The sequence below is a fragment of the Ursus americanus genome, chromosome 3 (genome assembly GCF_024610735.1).
Source record: "Ursus americanus isolate L20-20 chromosome 3, mUrsAme1.1.p, whole genome shotgun sequence".
Lineage (NCBI taxonomy): Eukaryota > Metazoa > Chordata > Mammalia > Carnivora > Ursidae > Ursus > Ursus americanus.
The window spans coordinates 52,151,668-52,173,473 of NC_142129.1; the positions used below are offsets into that span (position 1 = coordinate 52,151,668).

The 21,806-nt window shown below is 40.8% G+C and overlaps 1 protein-coding gene across 1 annotated transcript in view; it reads right to left on the reverse strand.

The window, feature by feature from the left end:
* The window catches only part of DNAH11 (dynein axonemal heavy chain 11), a 307,801-nt gene that overhangs the window by 104,489 nt on the left and 181,506 nt on the right, over positions 1-21,806 (reverse strand). Inside the window, exons 55-57 of the mRNA XM_087860989.1 lie at positions 14,632-14,793; positions 6,663-6,896; positions 2,353-2,499 (exon numbers count right to left, since the gene is read on the reverse strand). Coding sequence (XP_087717115.1) covers positions 2,353-2,499; positions 6,663-6,896; positions 14,632-14,793 — 543 coding nt within the window. The remainder of the gene's footprint in view (positions 1-2,352; positions 2,500-6,662; positions 6,897-14,631; positions 14,794-21,806) is intronic.

Genomic DNA, 21,806 nt, shown 5'->3' on the forward strand with positions numbered 1-21,806 from the left:
CGCTGGTCATGTCAGTGGTTTGAATGGCTCTTGACTATTTCATGAATCTGAAGGAACAATTTCAACCTGGTACTCTACAAGAGTTATCAAGATGCCTGGAAAGGTGGTCGGTCTCTGCTTAGTCATATTAAATATGGCAATGTACTTTTTAATAACTTCTCGTGTATTAAGCCTTGAGATCCCAACTTCATAGGATCACAGTGCCCACATATACGCATTTAATAACTGCATACAATCTTATACATTGCTGAACATATGACAAATGTGAACCCATAGCACATACTCCATGATGATTAGTTCCTTGACTTGATATACTCGATATACTCCTTCCATGACCAATCAATTTAAAATAATTCATTCCACCATTGTCTTGATTTGATTTTTATCTTAGCCCTTATCACTAACCCAAAGTATCTTATCCCTTGTCTCCTGCCAGTCTTCCATTATAATGGAAGCTACGTGAGGGTGCCTTGTATGTCATATATGCTCGAGAGCCTAGAATAGTGCCAGACAAAAAAAAGTTGCTTAGGGCGCCTGGGTGGCTCAGTCATTAAGCATCTGCCTTTGGCTCAGGTCATGATCCCAGCATCCTGGGATCGAGCCCCGCATCGGGCTCCCTGCTCCCACTCCCCCTGCTTGTACTCTCTGCCAAATAAATAAATAAAATCTTAAAAAAAAAAAAGTTGCTTAGTATTTGTTACTGATAATTAAATTAAGCATCATAGGTAAAGTGAAGATATTTTTATTTCTTGGTATAGATTAGATATAAAAATTGTATGTGTTGGGGCGCATGGGTGACTCAGTCGGTTAAGCATCTGCCTTCAGCTCAGGTCATAATCCCAGTGTCCTGGGGGGAAGTCTGCTTCTCCCTCTCCCTGCCACTCCCTCTGCTTGTGCAGCCCCCCACCCCACTCTGTCAAATAAATAAATCTTTAAAAGAAAATAGTATGTGTCTTTTTTATGTTTGAAGAACTTCACAGAACAACCAGTCAGATGAGTTCTCATTTGCTAAAACATTTTTTTCCTTCTTTGCAAGGATAATTTTGCCTTAGGAATTCAAGTGCAAAATGTGAAAATACCTCTGGAGTATTTTAAGGTCTCTAAAAGGGATTTGTAGAGATAGGTTATAATAGAACAATTACTAGAACATCACTTATTTATGTAATGCTTGAAAAACATCCCTTGGGTGGAAATGGCTCATGATAATCACATCATATGTGATACCTAATCGCTAAAATAACATAATACACTTTTAAGGACATCCTCTGCTTATCTGTAACTCCATAGAAACAGTTATTGCCAGAATTAGGAATTATATGCCCATTGGCCATGCCAAATGTAGCTTGTCTTCAACTTTAAAAACAAGGTTTTTTAAAAGAAAAAAAAACTATTCAGCATTTTGATTTTCGACGTACACTTCGACCCTTTAGTTGTGCAAGCGACACGTGAACATGCTCAGTACCTATTAGAAAAAAGGGAAAAACAACTCAATTGTCTCTGAATGAATGGCAACTCCACTGGAAAGCTCGAGTCTTTCTGGCATTATGAAAACAGAAGAATACTGGCATAAAAGCTACTGATTCAATGGCTGTGTGTTCGTAATTTACAATTTTTCATCAACTAAGCCCTGATTATAATCTTTTGTCTAAAATGAAAGAATTTGTCTCAAACAAACATATCCCATTTTTTAAACAAATAAGATACCTAATCATGAAATACCTCCAATTGGTGGCTGAAGTTCTGGTAAAAAAGAGGACAAAGAAGTTATATTTATTTCAGAACTGCCAATAACCCACGTACAAAGAAACAGAACCTATATAATCTTAAAAGTAATTGTTTCCAACAGTAAAACGTAATACAAAATGCCAGGGCCTCAATCAAATCAAAAAGAACAAATTTGGCTTAGGATTTAATAATAAACTCAAGTTGTATTATTAAAATGAAAAATTTGAAAAGCCATCTTGCAAAGTGATGGAATGGGCTTTGTTAACAATTGAGTTGTTCAATTTGCCTAAAAACTGAAAACCTTTAGAAACCTCAGAGGTGACTTCATGACCTTTACTGTATTACAAATAGGCCTGATATCCAAGATCCACATCCATTATATGCTTGAATGAGCTCAGTATTTATTGTTCTTGCGTATCATTAAAAGAGCTAAAAGGGTGGGAAAATGCATAATGTAAAGAAAGGTCAAGTGGTAATCATGGTGTGAAATGCTGTTACATGTGTAACTATAATAATTCTTTAGATTTTATGCTCCCTGGAGAGGAAGTTGTTCAAAATTGTTCACCTACAAAGGTTTATTTTGTGCTAAATATAGCTCAGCACTCTAAATGGTGGAATTAGCCTGACCTTTCGCTCCTCAGCATCGGCAATGGCCTTTTCCCGGCTCACTTTCTCCGTCTGGAGCCCAATCTTTGTGATCAGAGCCTCGGCATCGTGATTTCTCAGTTGCAGCTCGGCTTCTTGAGAGGCCAGTCTGGCTTTCAGATCCGCCACCTGAAGGAAAAGTCAGTATGTGGAAGCAACTTCCGTCAGGAACGAAAAACAGCAGACGCGGCTTATTTCTTATTAAAGGAGCTCATAGATCCCACCAGCAGCATCTTTTCCCCCTTTCTACCCTGTTCTGACTTATGTCCCATGTGCAAAACTATAGCCCCCTTTCCCTCCCAAATAGGAACACAAAGAATCATGTTTCCCAGTGGTTTTCTGAAAAATGTCATTTATGTCAGCACCAACTAGACATTCATCGTCTCTACTCTCTCTGTGCAGTGAGGGAAGCGACAACAGCCATCCCCAGCCGAGCACATGTCACTCACAGCCCCAGTTTTTCTGGCCCTGTGAGGCCCAGCTCAAGGCAGCTGAGGCCACAGGAAGACTTGCTTGGAAAGAGAAGCTGGAGAAACCATGGCTTGCACTCTCCCCACGAACATCACTAAAGGCTCAGATGAGGTGAAGGCATCAGTACGCCCCGGCTGTTAGTTTACTGTCCGTTTATTTAATCCGTTACTTACTCTGATGGAAGTGCCCACAGACAGGTCTCATCTCTTCCCACAAAATAAGAAACGGTTCTCTGGGCTTCTTCCACCTCATCCAACATTCAACTTAGTACCTACTACACAAAGGGAAACCACAAGCACCTGTGGGGACCGGGAGGGGTGTGCAAAGCCCAGTGAGTATCCTAGATGGGTAGTCCTCCTCTGGGGTCCCCAATTCGAGAGCCTCACCCAGCTCTTGAGGAACTCAGCTCTTTCCGAGGAATCCACACATTAATCTGCTCCAAAGAATGCTTCTGCCCTTTTAGTTGGGAGTTCATGATGTTCTTTTTTTTTTTTTTTTTTTTAAGATTTCATTTATTTATTTGACAGAGAGAGAGGCAGCGAGAGAGGGAACATAAGCAGGGGGAGTGGGAGAGGGAGAGCAGGGAGCCTGATGTGGGGCTCAATCCCAGGACCCTGGGATCATGACCTGAGCTGAAGGCAGATGCTTAACGACTGAGCCACCCAGGCGCCCTAGTTCATGATGCTCAGAATGTACCACTAGGTTCCTCAGTTTGAGGATCATGTAAAGAAAATCAGAAGTGCTGGAAAACAAACAGGACCTGGCTCTCAGAGACACATGCAAGCAGCTTTATATACCATGATAATTAACTCTTCGTTCCACTGCTTTTCCAGAAGTAGGTTATTATGTTTAAAAACTCACAGAACCAAAGAAGAATCACCATCACTTATGCTGACTCAACTGCTCCAGGCTCTTCAGGGCTTTCCTCTTGAGGAACAACATCTCACTACCGGAGCTGAGGACTCTTGTAACCCCCACACTTCAACACAGTTGACTTGCACTCTGCCTAAATGACACAATTACTACTATTACTGCTACCTGTATGGTTGACTACAGTTTAAGCGAAGATGGATTCTTTTAGCCTCCCTGTGAACTCAGGGTAATAATGCACAGTGACGTTTGCTTGTCTGTTCTTTTCAGCCATGTGAAACTACTCATATATTAGACGATAATCAAAAGAATCATCTAAGAGACTATGAGGAAATGGTAATTTTGAGCCCTGATTTCAGTTTCTAAGGAAGCTGTTAGATCTGAAGTATCTAGTGACTCAAGCTCTGGAAGCAAAGCCTTATTATCTATGAAGAAAGGTCACGAGGCTATCTATGATGACCTAAGCTGACATCTAGAGAGGGGATATGTGGATCTAACAGGAATTTCTGGCTTTACTGCAGTGAATAAACAAGACTGAGGTTTAGAGACATATTTCAAGTGGCATGGAGAGTCCCCTCTGGGCAAAGACTGACGGCAGGTGTTCAGAGGACGCGCGCTCCAATAGGAAGGCATTGTGTTCCACACGCAGGCTCATCTTACGCTGTAAGGCTTCCCAATTGCCCACATAAGAAATTATGCTTCCTTTCCAGAAACAATAGGAAGTTTTAAAACTCTTAGGGAGATATTAAATATTCCAATCACGGGGCGCCTGGGTGGCTCAGTCGTTAAGCATCTGCCTTCGGCTCAGGGCGTGATCCCGGAGTCCTGGGATCGAGTCCTACAATCAGGCTCCTCCGCTGGGAGCCTGCTTCTTCCTCTCCCACTCCCCCTGCTTGTGTTCCCTCTCTCACTGGCTGTCTCTCTCTCTGTCAAATAAATAAAATCTTTAAAAAAGATATTCCAATCACAATCTGAAATTAAGAGCATTCCATGCAAATACCTAATGAAAAGAAATCATCAGTAGTCCTTCAATTAAGACTTCACATAGCTTCTTCTTAGACTTTCTGCCTCTTATTTCTAACTAAGGGGAAACAAGGAGACCCAAGCAGCCCTGAACTTGGCAGACATCATGAATAGCCAGTTCCTTTCTTTCTTCCTCTCCATCACCTCTTTTTTCCCCCCTGCCTGAGAGGCTGCCACCATGGGTGAGAGGCTGCCACCATGGGTGCTACTCTGTTTTTACACTCTTAGCTCTGTTATTTGGGAAGGGACCTCTAAGTGTGGCACAGACCATTTTTTTTCCTTGCCAAGAGCTGCCCCACCAGCATGACAGTTCAGTTTAGTCAAAGCTATCATTTCCTGCGGCAAAGTCAACAGGTCCAGTTGGGGACATTACTCAAAGGGACATTAATGGTCTGGGACACAGATCTCTTGCACTCAATGTCTTCTAGCTCAACAGGACTCCTAAGAAAGTCTTCACTAGGAAAAAGAGTCTTGATTTAAGTGAGATGGAAGCGGAGAGATCGGTAGAGAGAAGAAATAGGAAAGAGAAAGAAGGCAGAGAGTCAAAAGAGTAAGGTAACAAGTACACAAAAAGAGTAAAAAAAAAAAATACATTTTTTTTTTGAAAGAAAACGGAAAGATGCACAAATACAGATACATTCTTTGGGGGCTTCCCAACAACTATTCTTCGCATCACTAGATTCTGGGAACTGTGCTGGAAACCTCCTCGCTCTGGTTCCTCTTTACCGATCGTGGTCCATCTGGTCACTATCCAGCACAGGTGAGTGGTTCACCAAGAGCCATTCCAGTTTTCGAAATGAAGGGCACAGGAGGCAGGAGATGCTTTGGCCTAAAGCGGACAGGCCTTCAGAGTGAAAGGCACCAGCGTGCTCCCCCACGCAGGTTGTAGCTTATTTCTAGCGTGGGCACAGACGGGCCACCCGGCACGCTTGGGGAGAAAACCGGCCCAACCTCTTGAAACGCAGAGGACTACGATGACCTAATGACAATCCTATGAAGAAGCCCACTGGAATTCCTGGCCTTGAAGGGACCAGCAGGGAGAGTTTTTCTCTCTCCAACCCTAGAGCCCAGATGGCTCAGAGCAAGCCAAGCCAGTCTCCAAAGTCTCCGTATTTTCTTATTCTCATTTTTTTTCTCCCCTGGCCACAGAGAGGCAGCATGGGGCTATGCACAATAGCTTTAGAGTAATACAAATCTGGGTTCGAACTCCAACCTCACAGGTTCTGTGGCCTTTAACTCTCAAAGTTTCATCTACGATATTATAGTAGCAACACCTACGTCATAAACATGTTTAGTTCTTACCATTGAAATGAGGTGACAGACGTAGACAGCCACACAAGGTTAACATCATGAGTGTGCGAATTCTCTCCCGACTTACTACTGGAGGTTAAGAGTACTGTCCTTCAAGGTAGCAGAGGCCTTATGACCGAGGATGAAGACTACACTGGACACTTTGTTTGAAGAGAGATGATGGCCAAAAGGAGAGGAGACACCCAGGTGGGAGAAAATGGCTACACTTAAGGACTTCAAGCAGAGCAAACTGTATCATGTCATCAGACAGGAAATAATGCTCTCACTGGGGGGTTGAGAATCTGAGACCAAAAGGGATCCTACTTCCACTACGGTGTGACAAAATTCCTAACAATAAATGCAGGGCACCAAAACAGGCGGCTGTAAGATGGGAGTGAGCTATACACTGAGTCAGGCCAACAAGTGAAGGGCTCTACCCAAACCAGCATGAGAGAGTAACTGGCCGATCCCTTTCCAGACTTACGAAAGCATGAAGAGTGTTGTGGTGTCATTGAACTGCACATGTTAGCATTCAGTATCTCATACAAATGGATTGAAACACTGCCTCTCAAGTAACTACATATTTTTTAATTTTAAGAGCATACATTCTACTCAGTAATAACACATCCTTATCATACCTGAGAGGCTGTGGTTTTTAGCTTTTGGATGCCATTCACCAAGTGCTCTTTCTTCTGGGATACCTCTTTTCGCTTCTTCTTCAACAGATTCTTAAACAGTGATATTTGTTCTAGAAAACTCTTTGGGGTGGTATAGTTGTGTCTTCTCTCATTCTGGTAATACCTGGTACTCATTTCATTCACGCTAGTGTGAACGTGGGCCATGAAGAGGCTAATAGAATCTTTGTCCAATGGCTGAAAATATAAACACTGTAATTCATATGCAGTTCTCTCAAGTTAAAACAAAAATGTAATTTAAAATAAGAACAATCAGCAAAATTATGCAGTACTTTTTTTGTTGTTGTTGTTCTCTAAAAGCCAGAGCAAATTACAGGAAGATCTGGGAAGACTTATTTATTAGTCTTTAAGAGATAGCCACAGGATTAGAGAGATAACAATAAAGCATTCAGCTTTGCCAAGTAGGGCAAAGGATTTTTATGCGCTCCACATACCAAACCCAAAAGCCGACATATAACACAAACGCGGCTTTTCACAACTTGATTTTTATCTATCAAGTGTGTGAAAGAAAAAAATGGAGAAATTGAGACACAGAACTCTGACAAGTATTTTTGGTATCGCTTTCAAACTAAAACGTAGTGGGGACACACACACACACACACACACACACACACACACACACACACACAGCTGAAACTGAATTGTTTTGTAAGAACCCATGTAGAAACAAACAGGATGGTAAGGTATAAAAGTCACTGCTTCTGGGAGAAAAATACCATTTCTATTCTCATTTGGGAAAAAAAAAAAAAACACAAAAATTGAGTAACTTCCCTTAGAAGATTTACTAGAGAATTCCCCGCTATACCATTCTTTCTTTTTTGTCCTCTATGACTTCTGAAGTAGTTAACTTTTTAATTTGTGGAGTCACATCTCCCTCATTTTAATGACTATTTATTGCATTCTGCACAAGATGAACCAGGTTCAATTAATCAAGGGAAGCCTAAAAATCAATTAATATGAATTAAATGAGCTACACCAACTCTTAGGAAAGTCACACATAATTTACCAAAGTGTTGTCAATAACGCTCAGACATCTTTGGGAAAATTGCACACAAGTGGCTGGTGATGCAGTTGAACATTTCAAACCTGCGCCATTAATATTACAACCAGGCTGCGAGAAGAGACAGGCCAATTCTTGTTGGTGAAAAACAACTGCTCCTGAGCAACGTCTAAGCACTTAGCTTTCCAACCTCATGAAAAATCCGTGAGTGGGTTTCCAATATGTATATATAGGGTTGTCCTGCATACCAAAAATCCACCTCGCTAGTAACTAATGTTTTTAAAGCCAAAGTTAAATACAGAATGATGCAAATCCTGCAGTCTTTCTTCTCTAGATCTGAGATATGCGTATGTTACCCAACGGTGGAGTCAGATCTAAACTTCTAAGGAAGTTCTACAACTTCATACAAATGAGATCCCCCGAGGGATTCTTTAAAGAGCTTCCCTGCAACATAAACATGGATAGAAATTCATTCCTGTCCTATCTTGTTTTAATGAACTAAAAGCGAGCACACGTCTTTCTACAATATAAACACATCCCCGGCCAAGAACGACCTCCTCGTGTGGGGTGGGGGTCGGTGGGGGGAGGACCTGGCCTCTGCCCAACCATGATCCTTATGAGGAGGCTCCTAGGCTGCCCTGAAAAGCTCCCTCCAACAACAGTTTCATTTGTAAATCCGGGATGGAAGAAGTGGTTTCCGGGAGAGCTGGAAGTGGCCCGAGACAACTTGTCTCAATGGGGCAAAATAACTATTGTTATCGGGCTTAACAAAATGGCACAGCATGGGAGACTTGCAGAGCCAGGGAGCAGCTGGTTGTAATTCACACTGTTTTTCAGAAAACTCTAATCGTTCCAGAACAGACCTCTTTGATGACTGGTCTTCCCTGCATTCTCAATTTGTCACTTTCTCTTATGATAAGGTCAGTAGTGACAGCACTTCCTGACATTAACAGCTGTGGCTTTTAAAAGGGTCATTGTAGAACTACTAATTGCAGTAATTTCATTAGCATAAATTATTTATTCTGCCATTCATTTATCTCCAGTTTTCTTTTTTTTGGGGGGGGGGGTTGTGCGGGGAGGATATGGCTGCTGGTGCTGCTGGAGAGAAGGGAAGGCAAGGCTGTATTTTTCATTTTTAGAGATGCAAGCGGAGAACGCCATTCCTGCTACATTTGGCCCCCTAATGGAAACCAGTGCATCCGATTCTGTCGTCATTTAGCAGCCAATCATGGTGAAAGCAAAAACATAGAGCAGCAAAGTGCCAGTATCACAAGGTTATAAATCCAAGATTTCTCCACTAGGATGCCCTGGAAAACAATGTTGTATCCAGTGCATTACCAGATATACAGTGAACGACTTTCTTCCTCACATTTAGAAAGAGGTTTCATTTTTACCCTCTCGCTGGGCTCACTGTAAGTGCAAAGACAAGTCTGCTATCTGGGGTGACGGTTCTCAAGCGGTGGCAGCCGTCGCCTCACCAAGTCCCCCAGCCACCTGACTCTTAAAGCAACTTGCCAGTATGGCCCTGTTGTTGAAAACGAAGGACTGCAAAATTCAAATGAAAACCAATACCGGAGGCCAACACCAAATCAAATATCCTGTGTCATATAGGACTTTACACCTGCCCTCGACCAGCTGGTCTCAAGACTAGACTCATCTGTACTTTTATAAGCGGACTTTCAAGAGCACTGTATTCAAGGAAAGGGAGAAGGAGGGACAAAAGAGAATGGAGATGAAAGGAAAACTACTTTTTAGGTTTAACTTGGGATCGTGTGGTAACATGGGATATCCTATACCTAACAGTCTGCTTTGAAAGTTGTTCTCAGAAATTATTTCTATGTTTATTTTTTACAGCTTTTTTGAAGCTCAAGTGATATACAAAGAACTGCACATATTTAATGTCTGTTATTTTATAGTAATTCCAAACTGCTGGGTTTCAAAATCTATTATTTGTACTTTTTTGCTCCTTTGGGGGTGTTCAGTAATAGACTAATTAGATACTGTGGTTGTAAAATTGGTTTATTAAAGAAAATGTAATGATACATAAAATGAGCATTGCTGCATGGGAGCACTTCTCCTAAGTTCCTCAAAATGCTGATTCCCTCTAAGCAAAAATGATTCTGGAGGCCGCTGGGGATGCTGGGTTTGAATTCTGGGACATGGAGTAGATTCCCGGTTCTGCATAGTTGGACAAATGATTGCACTCCCTGCACTGCCTCCTGCCCACAGAATCCAAGGTTAGACTTTGGCACTCCTTTTAGTCTGTCTCGCCTCTTCTTTTCCTCGTATTCCTTTTTCAGAACAGTCAAACTATTCTGCAACACTCCACAGCAGGATTTAAGACTGTGGGTTCTGGCATCAAAGGGCTGAGGGGGCCCTTACCTGCTGGGTGATCTCGTGCCGTGGCCCCCAGGCCCTCACCTGGGAAGCCCAGGGATCCCTTCTTAGAAGGTTGGAGAGGAGAGGCGGTGGGCACCTCTGCTATCGGCGATGGTATCAGAGGACCAACGTTGGTCCCACGAAGAGGACTTGTCCCAGCAGAGGAGAGTGTTAATGCAGTGCCCAACGGTTTCCTAGATCACATACTGGTGCCGTGGTCTTGTTTTGTTTGTTTTTACTGTGCCTGGTGAATGCACTTTGTTAGGTTGCTTGTGTTTTTAAATTTTTGTCTCTAATTTTAGATGCTAATTTCCAAGGCCGAAGGCAAGATCAAATCCAGCATAAGCCAGCAATCTTCAAGAAGAGTTTCCAGTCACTGAAAAGGTAGCCTCACTGGTTCTCTGACACAACATTCAAACAAAGAAGCAATTGAGGGCTGCGAGGGCGAGGAGGTGAAAGGCAACCCAGCTATGCCTCCCAGAGCCAGGAGGACAAGGCCGATGTCATAGCTGGTTCTGGTGACTCCAGGAAAGCCACAAAGCTAGGATTTGGAGAGAGTGATGCCTCCGTTGGATTGACGTCGACTTTGGGCTTAACAGCAAGTCCAGGGCAGCTATAATAAGTGACCCTACTTTCAAGACAGAGGGGATTCCTGAAGTTCATCTAACTGTGAAAACTCTGGAAAGCGGCATTCTACACTTTTTGCAATTCTGCTCTTAATTGGATTAATATGCACAGAGAAAGAAATGCAGGACGAACGGTGTAGTAGCGGGCATGCACGGGAGAGGCAGGCTGAAGAACAGGGAAGGGTGTTAACAACCACACACGCCTTTCCTCATCTGTCTAAATATAGGCTTAAGCCAGTTAGAGATGAAGGCAGATTCGGGATACATTTGATTGCATTTGCTTCTGTCCTGATCTTTTAAAATGACTTCAGTACTCCTCGGGAGGCGATTTTCCCCGAATCTGCAGAATTCCTACCATACAAGGCTTTCTACTTTTAAAATTCATATTGAACAATCCTCATTTGTAGTTCAGAGAAAAAACTGTGCTCAAAGTCAGTAAGAAAAACACTGCCAATATATCTATCACTAACAAAGTGTTTACTACGACTCATGCTGTCCCTATACCATTTTAAAAAGGAACCTAGAGAATCTTTAAAGAGATCAGTCTTTACCAACAGCAGAAAAGTAACTTTCCTCTTTGAGGGGATGTTTTTCATAACTGGATTGGCAAATGCTAGCAAAATATGCCATTCATCTGTTACCAGACCTTGCGACAAGTTCTGGATTGAAGAGGTGGAGGCATGCGGAAATTAATGAATTTTACTGAAAAAGCTGATGATACTGAACTTACGGAATTATTCAGTTGTATCGCATCCAAAGGATAGAGAGTTTTAACTTGTCAGGTGGCCAGTATGCTCGGAAAGGGTGGGTCCTCCACCTGGCTCGGATCTCGAGGAGAATGGAGACACCTCCCAAAGCAAACCTCACTCCTCAGAGAGCTCACCTTTTCATTTCCATTCAGTAACTTCTGCTTTCCTCAGGCCCAGCCCTCCAGTGTGTCTATTATTCACAGTGAGTCAAAAACCAACAACACTACCTATCTTTTAACACCTGTTTCTCCTGCCTTTTCCCCTGCTTGTTCCTATCTGGGACCCAGGCATTTCTCGGGAAGGGCTCCTCCCAGTTACCTCCTCAAAGCAGGTACAATGCTGGTCCTGGGGATACCCAGGGCGCTTTTCCTTCTCCCCCTCCTCACACCACATGCCTCCATCTGCACTTCCAAACCTGAGGAGTGAGGAGTGTATGTTGACGCAAAGCCTTCACATAAATACCTGGTAATACTTAAGGGTCAGACTATTTCGGTCATCTGCCAGCTGTCACTTAGTTCAGTACCAGGTAGCAGAAAAGCAGCACAAACCTTTTCTTAAACGCAGGGAGCCCACACCCCTGGGTGCTAAGCGCGTCCTGCTAGAAGATGATATGTCAACACACACAAAACTGCTTGCCTTTCATGAATCCTTTCTCGGTGGCTGAAGGGGGTCACCTTGGATAACTACCCAACACTCAGCAAATAAGGTCAATAACTAAGAAGTGCCTAAATTATGCAGATCCCGTTCAGTCCTCACGATGACAATTCAAACTAAGAAAATGATCGAATTAGTGCCCATTCAAAAAATTTCAAAGCTATTTTTGACCTCGGCAGAAAACGCACCACGCATTTTTAGAAGAAGATAGACACGTTGCACTCTGAATGCTAATTACTGCTCGTGAGCAGCAAATTGGGAAGGTGGGCAAGTTAAATAAGCACACCGCACTGAAATGAAATCATCTGGCTGAGCTGTTTGCAGGCATCATTCGGCTCAACAGAAATGGTTCAGCACTTTGAAAATTCCTATTTGACAATCAGCAGCCTATAGGAGGCGTCGCGATACCACAAGACAGAGCTTAGCACCTGCCAGGAGGCCTGTGGACTTAAAATGATGCAAGTCCTGCCTCATCCAGCAGATGTCAATGGTCACTGACGAATCAAAGCTCCTTCAGCTTAACTGCTTTTCAAGTGGCACCTAACTTTGCAAGACGAAGTCTGCATCAGAGAAGCAAAGGCACGAAACTTAAAAAAGCACAGAGCCAAGCACGACGTGAAATCATGCTACCAGGTTTGGGTTCCTCCCATTTGAGAAATTAATATTAAGACATGAAGTGCACTGGTTTATAGCAAGCCTGTGTGCTCAAATGAACTGTATAAAACAGAATTATGAAAGATACATGCTGATTCTCTAATAAATTGGTATTTTGAACCCTTCTTATAATCATGAGCAGACAAAGCAAGGCCCTATATAATTCCAGTAATTCAGTGACCCTAGCAAGAGCTGGAGAGATGTGTGGTTTACCAACTGTCACTATCGTTTGTCATATTTAATGCATTTTCAGATTTTAAAGTGTAAGATATTTCCAGCAGACTTTATCTAATGCTAGTGTTAGTCTCCATTTAAATAGGGCTCCTTTGGCTCTGCAGGAAAACACAGTGAACGGTGAAAGCAGGGGCTCAGACAGTGTCTAACATTCCACTTACCCACTCATGAGAACAAATTTACATGGATTTCTCCAAACATAAGAAGTGCTATGCAGGGCCTCCTAACCAGGGGGAAAAGGTGAAAATCACTTAAGAAAATCCAATTATAATTCATATTATTCATTCTTTAGCCAGAAAACCAGTTGCCGTTATTGTTTTAAAGGTCCAGGTAAGTGCATTCAATGTTGAGTACAGAGACAGGCAAAAGAAAACGTTTCTGGATGTGGAAAAAACATCCAGAAACAGAAGAGCTCATTCTTTTTTTCCATTTCTTTACAGAAATGTTTTAAGTGTGTGAGAAAAGGAGAGGGGAAGTAGAAGTATTTGAACGTCATAAAGCTTTTATTATATACATGCTTTAGATGCCATGAGACAGGTCAGCATCTAAGGAGATTAATGGACATTTCAGAAAAGACAAACCATATGACAATAAAACTATCCATGAAAATAAGAAATAAGCCATAAAGCTAGTTGCATACCAAGAATTAGGTAAGTATGTAAACATGCACAGATTTCTAACCATCCGACCACCAAGAGATACAATATTCAACAAAATGTGAAAGGATTCTTTGGAGAAGTGACAGTTATGCTCTTGGGACCAAAGGAGGCCAGAGGGGATTGTCTCTGTTTACAAGAGACAATCTTTTACACTTTCAAATGGAAGCAGATACAGCCCCGATTCTATTTTTGGCTCCGAGAATCACTTTCCATGTCTGACCTACACTAGCCTTATCCCTCAGTAGACTCAGAAGACAAACCTCCCTGGGCAATGTTCACAACTACCGCCTTTCCAAGCTATCTAGTCATGGAGGTGCGAGATACCAATAAAACTTCATTTCTTTTTCCAAGGTGGGAAGTGTACTGGAAGTGCTTTTTTAAACCTCATGCAACCATTTTAAAATGTAATTGGCTCTGCAAATTTCATTATGGTCAAATGACAAATCCGATTTATAAAACGTGAACCCATAAAACAAAGTAGCAGATATATTATTTGACTTAGTGACTGCTGAACTCATGAGGTTGATTTTTCACCATCTATACTGTAATGAGAAAAATCACAATTAATTGCCTTACGCAGTTAAGATCAAGCATTGCATGACTATGGGTAGCACTTTTTTGTTTGCGGATTTAAAGGATTCATATTCAGCAAACCCTATTATGATTCAAGGAAGTAACGATCCTAGCTTTCTGGTGAGTCAGTCTACACAACAAGCTCGTGTGCTGTATGTGCTCATGTGTGCACAGACATCTCAACCTGGTCCAAAGAGATCAACCACCATATTCCATAGAATGTAAACAAACAAAGATGATCTTACCTCTAATAAAAGTGATTAACTTTTCTATAGGAGATGTATTTTGGAAGTTACATCTTTATTGAAGACTTTTGGTCAGAGTGAGTGAGTATGCGTGTGAGTGTGTGGGAGACAGAGAAATTCAGAGGCTGACACAGCATACCTCAATTCCCTTGGTTTCTTCAATGAACCTCCTGCTGACTGAGACCAGAGCCTCCTGCGGCCACGCACGAAACCAGTCAATAGCCGTGCAGTTAACTATGGCTGGGAACTTCCGAGCTCTTCCTCTCAGCGTGTGACCAATGGGAGAGAAACACAGAATGATCTGTGGAGACATGGGGGCAGGGCAGAAAGGGGAGGGTGATGAGTGAGCCAAGAATTACATTGCAATCCTAGACAATGAAAGCAAGGAGCGCAGCCACCCATGACATGAACCTGTCCTAAAGCACTACAGAGGAGAAAGCAACGTTAACTTCCTTGCTCACCAAAGGATAAACCTGCCCCAGGTGGCTGCCCCACGAACATTCAGAAACACTGCTGTGTACTCTCCTTAAAACTGGTCCCTCTCCTTTTAAACATTTTTGATCATCATTAATAGTGAGAAATGTATTCTTTTCTATTACACAAGGAACAGTCTAACAATTCTGTAATTCATCAGGTTCAGTAAAACTTTGTAATTTACTTAAGAACGATTTGTATCATATTGAATGTTTACTTTGTTTTCATTTAAAATAAATCCACTTGCATTCTTCACCTTTTTAAAGGAATAAAACATTCAGTTTAGACATGCTCCTGGTGAGAAAATTTTAAGTTTCTGGTTTAAGTCTGAAGTTCTGTGTATTTGATGATTTAAGAGTTAATTTACATCTGACTGTGTTTCCATACTCTCTGTAGTGACACAGGGATTCGAGCTGGCAGGAGTGTCTGAGCCTGGCTGTGGCAGGGTCCACAAGCTGAGTGAGGGGAGGAGGAAGGAGCGAGGTGGGTCAGAGTGTCCCTTCCGGGCATCTCTGAGTGTCACACGGCTCTCAGATGAGACACCCTATGTGAAGTGCTAGCACAAAGGAGGTGTGAAGGAAGGACTTCCTTTCACCCTCTCCCTTCTCTCCTAGGTTCCTGTGACTTGAGGGCACTGGGGGTAACAGTGATGCCAGCTGGGCTAAGGTCTGAGAACGCTGACCGTCCTGGTCTCCTCTTCTCTAGTAATGGCATGGACTTGTAGAACACAAGGCTTGGAACTCTCTCAACTCAGTCTCTAACCCTTTGAGATCAGGCAACCAATGGAATCATTTTTCAAAAGGTATGACATTTTTTCTAAGAACTTTTAAAAAATTCACATCCTAAAAATCTCCAGCATGTAGGAAGCCATATAGTATCTTATTTAACATGTGTCTTCGCTATGTTTATTTTACATGACTCTTCAAAAACTTGAGACAAATCCTACTATTTAAAATGTTTAACAATACATAAGCTGACCGATCATGTATTCATTATATGTGAGAGTCTAGTTACAAATTGAATAATTGCTCTAATAGTGCATGTACTGGGTTAATGAACTTCAGTTATAATGCAGAATTTTCACTTCCATCACAGGTCTTAGTTTTCTCCCACCAGCCTTCCTTTCTCCCTGTACTTAAATATTTCTTTCTGTCCTAGAAGTTCGATTTCCACACCCCATTTATCTTTCATTCCTGGCAATTTTAGAAGCTTCATTTATAAATAATTATAGCCAAGGCAAAGGAAAAAAAAAAGCATCCTTTGAGATCTTAAATATTTCCATCACTTCTCCACTTACTGCATTTCCCTTCTTGTTACTGGCACACTACCAGGTCTTAAGAAATTGTTAGAAAACAAAGTATTCCAACCATGTGTGTTTAAGCCTCAAGGAAAAATACTGTGAGTTAATATAATGATATGACTTCATTATTTATTGAAAGATAATACAGATTCTTCATTGAAAGAATTATTTTTCCTTTCTACAATTTTACAGCTTAAGACATATTTCCCTATGTTATTTATTATGGCTTAAATAAGGATCCTCATAATGCCAGCTACATTTTACATGGAGGGCGGTTGGCAGGACATCAATGATTCTCGAAGGATTATTAGATGCTGATTAGAAAAGCAAATTCTTGGACCCAATCTAGACCTAAGGAATCAGAAACCCTGGATGGGGCTTGGCAATCTGTTTTCAACAAGCCCTCCAGGTGACTCTGACACCTGCCGCTGTAACCTTCTAGTTTAAAATTTTCTATGGGAATATTTAAATGAAACACTTAACATTTTCAGTGCTTCTGCAGTTGGTGAAACACTCATAGAATGTAAATCTCTTTCTATATAGAGAGTGAAAATGAAAAATTTAGAGGATATTAAATAAATTAGATAATCATGAATAAACTAAATTCTATCATCTAAAACAGACCTTGGGAACTAACTTACAGAAAGATGCTTGGTTATTAGTACTTCCTAAGAGAAAGGCCAGTATTACACCAAACTTGAGTTGCACAATTATTGACCCAATGCTTTACTCAGTATTTTCTAGTTTTGCCAGAAATCTAGCACAGAATTTCTCCTGCCATCCAGCTTTCCTTGATAGTGGTCCTATGTGAGATTTTTCTGAGAGCCCATGCTAATGTCTGGGAATTGGTGGTCATTCTGTTCTTTTCTAAAATGGTCTCCACATTTATTAATTATGAGCATGGAATGGAATGTCAACTCTGACTCCTGTTCACAGACGATGTGAGAACAGGTATGTTTCTTAATTGTACTGCACTGCCCTCATCTCCAAAAAAGGGAGAGATCACAGTCACCTCCCAGGGTTGCCAGGAAAACATACTGATATATATCAAAGCCCTCCTCACAGTTGTTGAAGCATGAAAAGTGCTCCATCATTCTATGCCGCATTCTTAAAGGAAAAAAAAGTTTCCACAACTTTACAGGTAAATAAACTCGAGTTGTTGCCTCAAGGAATGTTACTGGGGGAAAAATCACCCTGGATAATTTTCCTATTATATTTCTCTTAGTTTCATGAGATTAACACAGCAGAGGATTTTTAAGTAATAAAAACACAAGAGATTTTAAAAGGATGTTAGGCCATCAGGGAAATTCAAATCAAAACCACAATGACGTACCACCTCACACCAGTCAGGATGGCAAAAATTAACAATGTAAGAAACAACAAATGTTGGCGAGGGTGTGGAGAAAGGGGAACCCTCTTACACTGCTGGTGGGAATGCAAGCTGGTGCAGCCACTCTGGAAAACAGTATGGAGGTTCCTCAAGAAGTAAAAATAGCGCTACCCTACAACCCAGCAATTGCACTACTGGGTATTTATCCCAAAGATACAGATGCAGTGAAAAGAAGGGGCACCTGCACCCCAATGTTCATATCAGCAATGTCCACAATAGCCAAACCGTGGAAGGAGCCGAGATGCCCTTCAACAGATGAATGGATAAAGAAGATGTGGTTCATATATACAATGGGATATTACTTACCCATCAGAAAGGATGAATACCCACCATTTGCATTGACACAGATGGAACTGGAGGGGATTATGCTAAGTAAAATAACTCAGAGAAAGGCAATTATCACATGGTTTCACTCATATGTGGAACATAAAGAATAGCATGGAGGACATTAGGAGAAGGAAGGGAAAAATAAAGGGGGGGGGGAATCAGAGAGGAAGATGAACCATGAGAGACTATGGAAAACAATCCGAGGGTTTTAGAGGGGAGGGGGTTGGAGGGATGGGTTAGCCCGGTGATGGGTATTAAGGAGGGCACGTGTGGCAATGAGCACTGGGTGTTACACACAAACAATGAAGCATGGAACATCAAAAACTAATGAAGTACTGTTTGGTGACTAACATAATTTAAAAAATAAAAGCAAAAGGGGTATTAGGTCACCTATCATTTACTTTTCTAGTTTTACTGATGTATAACTGACAAAATTCTAAGCTATTTAAAGTGCACAATGTGACAATTTTATACACCTAGACATTGTAAAAGGATTCCCCCATTGAGTCAATTAACACATCCATCAACCCATATGTTTATTCTTTGTTGTCATTGTTCCTGAGAACATTTAAATTCTACTCTCCTAGTAAATTCCAGTTACACAATATGGTGCTTTCAACTGTAGTCAACACACGACACGTTAGGTCCTTAGGTCTTACTCGTCTTGTAACTGAAAATATATGCCCTTTTCCCAATCGCTGCCTATTTCCCCTACCTCCTGGCAATATTCCGCATGTAAGTGATACCATGTAGTAGTTCTCTTTCTCTGCCTGGCTAATTTCGCTTCATATAATGCCCTCGAGATTCATTCCATGCTGTTCCAAATAAAAGGATTTCCTTCTTTTTTAAGGCCAAAAATACTCCTTTCTATTTGTGTCCAGGTGTGTGTATGCACATGTGTGTATCTCACATATTCTTATTCCCTTTGTCCATTGACCTACGCTTACATTGTTTCTATACCTTGGCTGCTGTGAATAATGCTGTTATGAATATAGGAGTGCAGGCACCTCTTTTGTCTCCTTTAGCTGTATCACCAGAAGCGGGATCGCTGGATCATAGGGAACTACAATTATTAATTTCTTACGGAATCTCCCTGCTGTTTTCCAGAGTGCCTGTACCAGTTGACATTCCTGTCAACAGTGTACAGGGCTCCTTTTTCTCCACATACTCACAAGGATTTGTTATTTCTCATTTTTGATGATAGCCATTCTAATAGGTGTGAGGTGAAAAATACCAAAAGCATCTTTCACAGAGCTAGAACAAACAGTCCTAAAATTTATAGGGAACCACAAAAGACCCCAAATAGCCAAAGCAATCTTGAAAAAGAAAAGCAAAGCTGGAGGCATCACTATTCCAGACTTCAAGTTATATTACAAAGCTGTAATGATCAAAACAGTATGGTACTAAAAAAAAGTCACACAGATCAATGGAACAGAGTAGAAAATTCAGAAATGAATCCACAATTATATGGTCAGTTAATCTTTGACAAAACAGGAAAGAATATCCAATGGGAAAAAGACAGTCTCTTCCACAAACAGTGTTGGGAAAACTGGACAGCCACATGCAAAAGAGTGAAACCAGACCACTTTCTCACACCATACACAACAGTAAGTTCAAAACAGATTAAAAACCTAAATGTGAGACCTGAAACCATAAAAATCCTATAAGAAAACACAGGCAGTAACTTCTTTGACACTGGCTGTAGCAACTTCTTTCTAGATATGTCTCCTGAGGCAAGGGGAAGAAAACCAAAAATAAACTACTGGGACTTCATCAAAATAAAAAGCTTCTGCACAGCAAAGGAAACAACAAAACTAAAAAAAAAGGTGGGGGGGAGCAAGCTATGAATTGAGAGAAGATATCTTCAAATGATATATCCAATAAAGGGTTAGTATCCAAAATATATAAAGAACTGATAAAGCTCAGCACCCAAAAAAGAAATAATCCAATTAAAAATGGGCAGAAAACATGAACGGACATTTTCCCAAGGACATCCGAATGGCCAACAGACACATGAAAAGATACACAACATCACTCATCACCACGGAAATACAAATCAAAACTATAATGAGATACCACCTCACACCTGTCAGAATGGCTAAAACAAACTGACAGTTACCCAAGGGGAGGTGGGTGGGGGCATGGGTTAAATGGGTGATGGGGATTAAGACGCGCACTTGTTATGACAAGCACCAGGTGATGTATGGGAGCACTAAATCACTATATTGTACACTGGAAACTTATTACACTGGATGGTAACTGGGATTTAAATAAAAACTTCAAAAAACAGAAAACAATAAAAGCTATGAGGTATTATTGTGGTTTGATTTGCATCTCGCTGATGATGAGTGATGCTGAATACCTTTTCACATACCTGTTGGCTATTTGTATATTTTCTTTGAAAAAAAAAAAGAGTATTCACGTCTTTTGCCCATTTTTCAATTGGGTTACTTGGTTTTTTGCTATTGAGCTTTATGGAGTTCTTGAACATTCTGGATATTAACTCCCTACTGAATGTGTGGTTGGCAAATATCTTTTCCCATTCGTTAGGTTGCCTTTTCATTTTGCTGATGGTTTCCTCCACTGAACAGAAGCTTTTTAGCTGGATACAGTCCTACTTGTTTATTATTGGTTTTGTTGCCTTTGCTTTTGGGGTCAAATCCAAAAAATCATCACCAACACCTCCTGTGAAGGAGCTTACCCTCTATGTTTTCTTCTTGGAGTTAGAGATTGTCTTACATTCAAGTCTTCAATCCATTTGGGTTGATTTTTGTTATGGTTTAAGACAGGGGTCCAGTTTCATTCTTTTGCATGTGGCCAGCCAATTTTCCCAACACCATTTACTCAAAAAACTATCCTTTTCTCATTGCATAGTTTTGGCTTCTTTGTCAAAAATTAATTAACCATGTCAGTATGAGCTTACTTCTGGGCTCTCTATTTTGCCCGACTGTGATGTATGTGTCTGTTTTTATGCCCATACCACACTGTTTTGATTACTGTAGCTTCATAAGGTAGTTCAAAATCAGGAAGTATGGTACCTTCAGCTTTGTTCTTTCTCTAGACTGCGTTAGCTGTTTGGGATCTTTTTTGGTTCCACACAAATTTTAGGATTTTTATATTTCTGCAAAAAAATACTACAGGCATTTTGATGAAGATGTATTGAATCTGTAGATCATTTTTGGTAATATTGATACTTTAACAATGTTAATTGTTCCAATCCCCAAGCAAAGAATATTTTTCAATTTGTTTTCAATTTCTCTATCGTCTTATTAGTGTAGAGATCTTTCATCTCCTTAAATTTGTTCCTATTTTATTTTTTTAATTCCACTGTAAATGACATTGTCTTAAATTTCTCTGATAGTTCATTATTAGTGTATTGAGACACAACCAATTTTTTGTGTCTATTTTGTATCCTGCAACATTACTGATGCTGTTTATTAGTCCTAACAGGTTTTTTTTGGGTTAAGTCTTTAGAGTTTTCTATAAAAAGATCATGTCGTCTACAAATAGAGACACCTTTTTTCTTTTCTGATTTGGATGCCTCTATTTCTTTTTCTTACCTAACTGTTCTGATTGAGACTTCCAGTACTACGACAAGTAAAAGTGATGACAGTAGGTATCCTTGCCTTGTTCCAGACCTTAGAGGAAAACTTTCAGTTTTTCACTGTTCAGTATGATGTTAGCTGTGTGCTTGTCATATATGGCCTTTATTATGTTGAAGTATGTTCCCTATATTCTCAGTTTGTTGATTTTTATCATAAATGAATGTTCTATTTTTTCAAATGCTTTTTCTACATCTATTGAGATCAACATATGATTTTTA